Source organism: Candoia aspera, chromosome 2 (genome assembly GCF_035149785.1).
Source record: "Candoia aspera isolate rCanAsp1 chromosome 2, rCanAsp1.hap2, whole genome shotgun sequence".
Taxonomy (NCBI): Eukaryota; Metazoa; Chordata; class Lepidosauria; order Squamata; family Boidae; genus Candoia; species Candoia aspera.
The window spans coordinates 89,511,674-89,520,305 of record NC_086154.1 but is presented as its reverse complement, the minus strand read 5'-3'; the positions used below and the strand labels follow the sequence as shown (position 1 = coordinate 89,520,305).

Below are 8,632 nucleotides of genomic sequence, written 5' to 3'. Positions count from 1 at the left end.
GTAGAAGCCACTGATCCATCACAAGTGCTGAAATAACATCCAGGAAGTGCTAGATAGCATTGGCATTAGCATTTGGCTAGGGGTAACTTTTCCCATTATAATGGCACAATTAAATAAAAGCCACATTAGGCAGAATATTTCTATATACTTTTCCTGTTACAGTCAAGACCCTTCAGAGTATTTCTTTGGCTTTTTTTGCCTACAAGTCTTGAGCTTCTTGTATACGTCCATTTTCTTCCTGCAGTCAACGTGCTGTTTCTTCTGACCTTCAGCCTTACTGTAAGTCATCTTACTTTATGGCTTGCCATTTATTAAATTGATGTGCAGGTGTTTGGGACTTGCTGCAATCACTTAACTGAATCCCTCAAATTAGCTATGTAGCTTTACCATCCTGGCATTTAAGCTGCACACCTCATCTCTTTATTGCCTTCCAGCTTCCAGGCAGGCTTGATCAACTCTTAATTGAAGTATATCACCTCTTCTCTTAGTGTTTAGCAATTTCCAGGGTTTAGCAATGTCTGTGAAATACGTTTATTAAGTTTCCTTTATTGCATCTTTAAAAAGCAAACAGGTAATGGAGGCGGGAGAGGTCAGTTCTTGTGTACAGTGGATATTATTTCCATAAAATGGAACCTCTCCATTTCAGAACATATTTTGTATGAGCTGTAGCACAATTCTTGGAAAAGTAGTGAGCTCCAATTGCAGTCAATACTGCAGCTTCAGTCTACTCCAGGGGCAAGCCTGTTTTTCCATGTAATGTGTGCAGATAGTAAGAAGAAATAAACCATCCAGCAGAATTCTATTTGGGAAGAATGACTAGCACTCCATCAACCAAACACTGATTTATTCAACAGGAAAGCATACCCTCTAAAGAGGTCAGAAAAAGGAACTTGCAAAGAAATAATCTAAGGCAACCAAGCTTACACAAGAACTTTTAAGGATATAAATATTGTTCCTGCTTGTTTCTCAAGTCTAATTTTCAGATTTATCGGCATTAGATAAATAAATTCAGATGAAAACATAGGAAATGATAAAGTGAGAATGGGAAATTTGAGTAATGTCCAATGGTGACAGATGTTAGGAACTAAGTTCCCTAAAGTATTCTATAAGCTATTGAGAACCAAGCTAATTCTAAGGTAGTTGTTCTTCCAGCCTCATGAAAACTATTTTATATGTGTGCAGGGCTGTACAAGTGGTCTTCTACACATCTCCTTATTGCAGTTAATTCCACAAAGAAACTGCAGAGTGATTGGACCCCATCCACCTTGTTAAATCATTTAAATATTTTCTTAGCGACATGGAACTTGCCTATTGATGAGCAGCTGCCATGTGGTTTGGAGAACATCTGAAAAAAAGGGGAGGGCTATTTGGAAGGAAGTGGGAATGGTTGGACATTCTGATGAGAAGAAGCTATTGGCTCTTTACTTACATGTGCTTCATGCAGGTCAACAGAACTCAGCCTCACCACATGAGCAGAGCTGCTTAGGAAATGGAGGGGAGAAGATTAAAAGGTTTCCCAAGGCCCAAGAGAGGTATATACAGTATGTGGTGATAGAGTAGTCTATTAATATTTTATTTTATTTATCAAACTTTATCACTGCCCATCTCCCTCCCAAGGAGGGACTCTGGGTGGTTTACAATAAATATGCCTATAAGCTCTCCCATGGCAAAAAGAATAGAATAGCAGCTGTATGTCATAGTGCCACACAACTGGTTCTTCCTAGGCTTCCTGATTGCTGGAAATAGAGTAGGGATATATGATGCATTATTTGGCCAACCAGCTGGCCCATCTTAGCTCAAATCTACACTAAAACTCATAAATATTCCCCCACTTGATACCCTCTACATGGTTTGTACTATAATTCTGGAGGTTGAAGAAACCTGGTTTAAAGCTTCTCTTTGGGAAATATATTGCAGACATTAGATTAGCTCAGAAAACTAAGCACAGTCTGACCTGGGAAGTTTAAAAACCTCCAAAAATAGTAATGGCAAATCATTGACAAACTGTTGCCAAGAAAACCACCAAAGACTTTACTTTTCTCCACCCATTAAAAGTGTAATCCAGGCATTTTTCTGCAGGACAGAGGTGTTCACCTCTGGAAAATACATTTACATAGTATCTGCAGAGCAGAGAATATGTATTCCTGTTCAGCTGTGTGACATACCATGTTGTGCAACTGGAATCAAGGAATGGACACGTCAAAATAGTTGCAATCTGTTGCACCATCAGTTTGGACTAAATCTCACTGATGTTAGTGGGACTCTAAGCAGATGTGAACAGGGATTGTATTGTCAATTTCTGACACTAGAGTCAGTTGCGCTTACCCCAGAGGTCCACAGAAGGGTAGCATAAAAAGCTTGAAACCCCCCTCACAACCAGCTCACCAACCAAGACCAGGCCAATAACACAGTCTTTGAATTGCATTTGCTGGAACTTTAAAAAAGTGCTTTCTTCTTTTTACTATGTGTAGTTGTCACATAACCACAGAATAATAAAATAGCAAACCCAAATAAAAACTAACAATAATGTGTTAGCTTGTACATTTAGAAGCCTTTAATGGGCAAATGGTTATTCCCCTTAGAAATAATAATAAATAATGCAGAACTGTCTTCTGTATATTAAAAAAGAGTCTGTACATAATTATACAATGTAACAAAGTACCTATCCATTTTCTTGAACATGGTTCTCATCTTTGGGTTAGATTTTCAGTCAAGGACAGGACAAATAAGGGCAGTGCAATGATTCTGACCCAATTCCCAAAAGATGCTTCAGGGTTTGCAACAGTGCAAGTATAGCACCTGTCAACAAGGATCATGCAGCTGTTTTCAACAATGTCCGACAGGTTCTGTCTTTGTGCCCCTGTGTCTCCCAAGCACCTTTGGGGAATCAATTCTGAAATGCTGCACAGCCCTAGTACAAATCTACACTTGATCTGTTTCTTTCCAAGAACATGAAAATCAATCTTCCAGCATCCCTTAATCTTCAGCCATGCCTGTCAACATAACATGAAAAAGGGAATTTTTAATATAGAGAGTAACATCTGCATGCAGGACATAGCAGAAAGAACAGTTGACAGTGACATTCTTCTTTCATCCTTTGAAACAGTCATGTTGAGAAATAGCTCTGCAAAGCGCAAGAAGAGAAAAGCACAGTAAAGAGACCAGGCATCTGAAAGCTTAGATTCCTAGCAACCAGGCTCCAATGCGTCTATGTCTAATGCCTTCTGCATGTCAAGTGAAGGAGCTGTAGGCTGAGCTGCTAATCCAGGGGGGCAACATTGCAGCTTTACTGTTCCAGACAGGTGATGTGGTACCTCATCAAGTGTCTCAAGGTGCCAGTGCAGTTCTACTTAGCTCTATAAAATCTGTTGTTGGTCTTCAGCCTGTTCAGCTTCAGAGCTCACACAACATGTTGTTGTTTATTCGTTTAGTCGCTTCCGACTCTTCGTGACTTCATGGACCAGCCCACGCCAGAGCTTCCTGTCGGTCGTCAACATCCCCAGCTCCCCCAGGGACGAGTCCGTCACCTCTAGAATATCATCCATCCATCTTGCCCTTGGTCGGCCCCTCTTCCTTTTGCCTTCCACTCTCCCTAGCATCAGCATCTTCTCCAGGGTGTCCTGTCTTCTCATGATGTGGCCAAAGTATTTCAGTTTTGCCTTTAATATCATTCCCTCAAGTGAGCAGTCTGGCTTTATTTCCTGGAGGATGGACTGGTTGGATCTTCTTGCAGTCCAAGGCACTCTCAGAATTTTCCTCCAACACCACAGTTCAAAAGCATCGATCTTCCTTCGCTCAGCCTTCCTTATGGTCCAGCTCTCGCAGCCATATGTTACTACAGGGAACACCATTGCTTTAACTATGCGGGCCTTTGTTGTCAGTGTGATGTCTCTGCTCTTAACTATTTTATCGAGATTTGTCATTGCTCTTCTCCCAAGGATTAAGCGTCTTCTGATTTCCTGACTGCAGTCAGCATCTGCAGTAATCTTTGCACCTAGGAATACAAAGTCTTTCACTGCTTCTACATTTTCTCCCTCTATTTGCCAGTTATCAATCAAGCTGGTTGCCATAATCTTGGTTTTTTTGAGGTTTAGCTGCAAGCCAGCTTTTGCACTTTCTTCTTTCACCTTCATCATAAGGCTCCTCAGTTCCTCTTCACTTTCAGCCATCAAAGTGGTATCATCTGCATATCTGAGATTGTTAATGTTTCTTCCAGAGATTTTAACTCCAGCCTTGGATTCCTCAAGACCAGCTTGTCGCATGATGTGTTCTGCATACAAGTTGAATAGGTAGGGTGAGAGTATACAGCCCTGCCGTACTCCTTTCCCAATCTTAAACCAGTCCGTTGTTCCGTGGTCTGTTCTTACTGTTGCTACTTGGTTGTTATACAGATTCTTCAGGAGGCATACAAGATGACTTGGTATCCCCATACCACTAAGAACTTGCCACAGTTTGTTATGGTCCACACAGTCAAAGGCTTTAGAATAGTCAATAAAACAGAAATAGATGTTTTTCTGAAACTCCCTGGCTTTTTCCATTATCCAGCGGATATTGGCAATTTGGTCTCTAGTTCCTCTGCCTTTTCTAAACCCAGCCTGTACATCTGGCAATTCTCGCTCCATGAACTGCTGAAGTCTACCTTGCAGGATCTTGAGCATTACCTTACTGGCATGTGAAATGAGTGCCACTGTTCGATAGTTTGAACATTCTTTAGTGTTTCCCTTTTTTGGTATGGGGATATAAGTTGATTTTTTCCAATCTGATGGCCATTCTTGTGTTTTCCAAATTTGCTGGCATATAGCATGCATTACCTTGACAGCATCATCTTGCAAGATTTTGAACAGTTCAGCTGGGATGCCGTCGTCTCCTGTTGCCTTGTTATTAGCAATGCTTCTTAAGGCCCACTCAACCTCACTCTTCAGGATGTCTGGCTCTAGCTCACTGACCACACCGTCAAAGCTATCCCCGATATTGTTATCCTTCCTATACAGGTCTTCTGTATATTCTTGCCACCTTTTCTTGATCTCTTCTTCTTCTGTTAGGTCCTTGCCATCTTTGTTTTTGATCATACCCATTTTTGCCTGGAATTTACCTCCAATGTTTCTAATTTTCTGGAAGAGGTCTCTTGTCCTTCCTATTCTATTGTCTTCTTCCACTTCCGCGCATTGCTTGTTTAAAAATAATTCCTTATCTCTTCTGGCTAACCTCTGGAATTTTGCATTTAATTGGGCATATCTCCCCCTATCGCTGTTGCCTTTTGCTTTCCTTCTTTCTTGGGCTACTTCTAGTGTCTCAGCAGACAGCCATTTTGCCTTCTTGGTTTTCTCTTTCTTTGGGATGTATTTTGTTGCCGCCTCCTGAACAATGCTGCCAACTTCTGTCCAGAGTTCTTCCGGGACCCTATCTACTAAGTCCAGTCCCTTAAATCTATTCTTCACCTCCACTGCATATTCCTGAGGAATATTCGTGAGCTCATATCTAGCTGATCTGTGGGTCTTCCCTAATCTCTTTAGTCTGATCCTAAATTGTGCAAGAAGAAGTTCATGGTCTGAACTACAGTCAGCTCCAGGCCTAGTTTTTACCGACTGTACAGATGTCCGCCACCTTTGGCTGCAAAGGATGTAATCAATCTGATTTCGGTGTTGTCCATCTGGTGAAGTCCATGTGTAAAGCCGTCTCTTAGGTTGTTGGAAGAGAGTGTTTGTTATGCAGAGTGAATTGTCTTGGCAAAATTCTATCAGCCTATGTCCTGCTTCGTTTTGTTCTCCCAGGCCATACTTACCTGTAATTCGAGGTGTCATTTGACTGCCCACCTTAGCATTCCAGTCTCCTGTGATGAAAATAACATCTCTTTTAGGCGTGTTGTCCAGTAGGTGCTGCAGATCCTCATAGAACTGCTCTACTTCAGCTTCTTCAGCATTTGTGGTTGGGGCGTATATTTGGATCACTGTGATGTTAGATGGCTTGCCCTGAATTCGAATTGAGATCATTCTGTCGTTTTTGGGGTTGTATCCAAGCACTGCTTTAGCCACTTGACTATTAATTATGAAGGCTACTCCATTTCTTCTGTGGTCCTCTTGTCCACAGTAGTAGATCTGGTGGTCATTTGATGTGAAGTGGCCCATTCCAGTCCATTTCAGTTCACTGACGCCCAGAATGTCTATCTTTAATCTTGACATCTCACCAATAACTACATCCAATTTGCCCTGGCTCATAGATCTTACATTCCAGGTTCCAATGGTGTGTTGATCCTTAGAACATCGGATTCGCCGTTCACCACCAGCACCGTCGGCCGCTAACCGTCCTTTCGGCTTTGAGCTAGCTGCGTCATCACGACTGGGGCTAGTTGAGCTCATCCTCTGTTCCTCCCCAGTAGCATTTTGACCATCTTCCAACCTGGGGGTCTCATCTTCCGATGGTATACCGACATATCTCTGGTTGTACTGATCCATTTAGTTTTCACGGCAAGAATACTGGGGTGGGTTGCCATTACCTTCCCCAGGGATCGCATTTAGTCTGACCTCTCTGTCATGACCTTCCCGTCTTGGGTGGCCCTTCACGGTTTAGCTCATGGCATCATTGAGGTGCTCAAGCTCCAGCACCACGACAAGGTAACGATCCTTTGCGGAGTCACACAACATACTGATCCATAAAACACCCTTTACAAACCTTAACGGCTGAGTCCAACACCCTTAAATCACAAGCCCACAAGTTGCATTATGGTGCAGAATGTTGTGGGAGCTCAGTCAATTAATCTTCTTCTGAGAACCTGCAGGATAAACTTTTCCTTGCTATCCTGCCCTTCATCAACCACCGTTCCTGCTGCCATTACCATTTCAGCAGCTCGCTGCAGCTTATGCTCTTTGCTTCTGGAAATGGCTTCCTCCCTGTTTATCTGATGGCCCTGATTCTTTGGGGCACTGATCAGTAGCAAATCCTGACCAGCTCAGACACTCAAGTTGCTATTTTATTCATTGTTCACTGTCCCTGAGTGAATGTCCCGGTTTGTGACAAATTGAGGTGAGAACTAAATGACCCAAGGGACACAAGTTGGTTGTTTTTCTAATACATTATCCAGCTATAGAGGTCATTTGAATGTACCTAACTAAACACACCACAAGATGGCAGTTAGTTGGCTATTACAGGTGAGCTATTTTTCTCCTCAATTGTTCAGCCTCCCAAACAACTTTCCTTCAAATCAGTAAGATCTGGGGATGAAAATCCTAATGAGAACGTCAAGAGATTAAAGCCAATGGGCTCTGACTGACAAAAAATGGCTGTTGTCCACTGACCACTTTTCTCACAGTAGATCAATTTGATGGGGGTTGCAGGACAATGTAGACTATCCTTTTGTATCATGGTCAATTTCATCTTCAAGGATATTTATGTTCTTTGGTATTTACAGACCAAGAGACACCCTAGGAAAAACAACACAGAGCAACAGTTCCTTTTTGTTGTTGTTGTTGTTGTTGTTGTATCTCTGGCAAAGCTCATGATTAAAAATAATAGAGAAAAAGTCTCAGTTTTTGGTAAAGCAGAATTATAATTGGATCTTAGCATTTTCAGGTCAAACTTCAATGGGAAAAGACATATATCATTAGCACATAGGAAAAAGATGTGTGTATGACACATCACTTAGAACAAACACAAGGACAATCAAGCATGTTGCTTATTGTTTGTTCATCACATGCAAAGCATTATGACTTCCCAGCATCAATCAGAAGCAACAGTAACTTTGTACCACTCTATGTCGCTCTATGTTATTGGTAAGCACACTTTAGCAGTTGGTGCCAATGTCAAGTCAGTACAAGACAGCATTATGGCACTGCAGACAATATCAATCTGGCATTTAAGTTCCTGATTCATGAACCTCTTGTATCTGTTCAGCATAGATCACTTTCTGGGACCCTTGTCAGAAGCAGGACTCTTGGGATTCTGGGTCATTATGGATTGGAAGCTTGTCATGTTCCAGGTGATGACCATTGTACAAGACTGTGTACCTATAAAAAGGGGGGAAATGACATTAGAAACCAATGAAAGAAATGTCCTGAGGGTCCCTCTGTGAAGCTCTAGGCTGGACTTTCTTCACGAAGATCCTCTATGCTTCACTTTCCAGAGACCTGAAAATCCAAATTTAAAATTAAATAGGTGGGTGCTCTTCCCAAGAGCCACTGTTCCCATTGCAAAGAAGTATTAAAGCCAATAAAATGGTGAATTTACTATCATACAATCCTTTGAATATTTCTTTAATGAAAATTATGAGCTGAAATATCAAGAATATTTTTTTTAAATAAACAGATACTGCTGTTTAATTTCCTGCTTTACTAACATTACTAAATATACATGTCAGGATTTCTTTGACAAGGCTTTGTAGCACTAGTCAATATTTCCTTGTGCTTTTTTCCCAGAGCAAATGAGCTTGAATTTTCTTTTGTTTGTCTGAGAACTGCAGTTTATAACAAATATACATAGGATTACGTAATACGTAATAACCGGTGATGCTAGTAAATCCATCCAGGGGCTTTTCCCACAGGGTGTGGATGAAAACGTACTGCCCTGTTATTCAGGAAAGCAAATTTAAGATGAAATATGCACTGATCATTTAAGTCTTTCTCACTGTTATCTCAGTTGC

At 41.4% G+C, this 8,632-nt stretch overlaps 1 protein-coding gene across 3 annotated transcripts in view; it reads right to left on the bottom strand.

Moving 5' to 3' along the window:
* Positions 1–1,674: 1,674 nt before the first annotated feature.
* Positions 1,675–8,632, bottom strand: part of HTR4 (5-hydroxytryptamine receptor 4) — a 182,675-nt gene continuing 175,717 nt past the window's right edge. Inside the window, exon 7 of one of the 3 annotated variants that reach the window (XM_063292437.1) lies at positions 1,675–2,993. Coding sequence is in view for 1 of the 3 variants with exons in the window: in XM_063292434.1 (XP_063148504.1) it covers positions 7,913–8,000 (88 nt within the window). In the remaining 2 variants the exon portion in view is untranslated. Of the gene's footprint in view, positions 2,994–6,682; positions 8,001–8,632 lie in introns of those variants that run through there. The other 2 variants (XM_063292434.1, XM_063292436.1) reach the window with 2 other exon arrangements.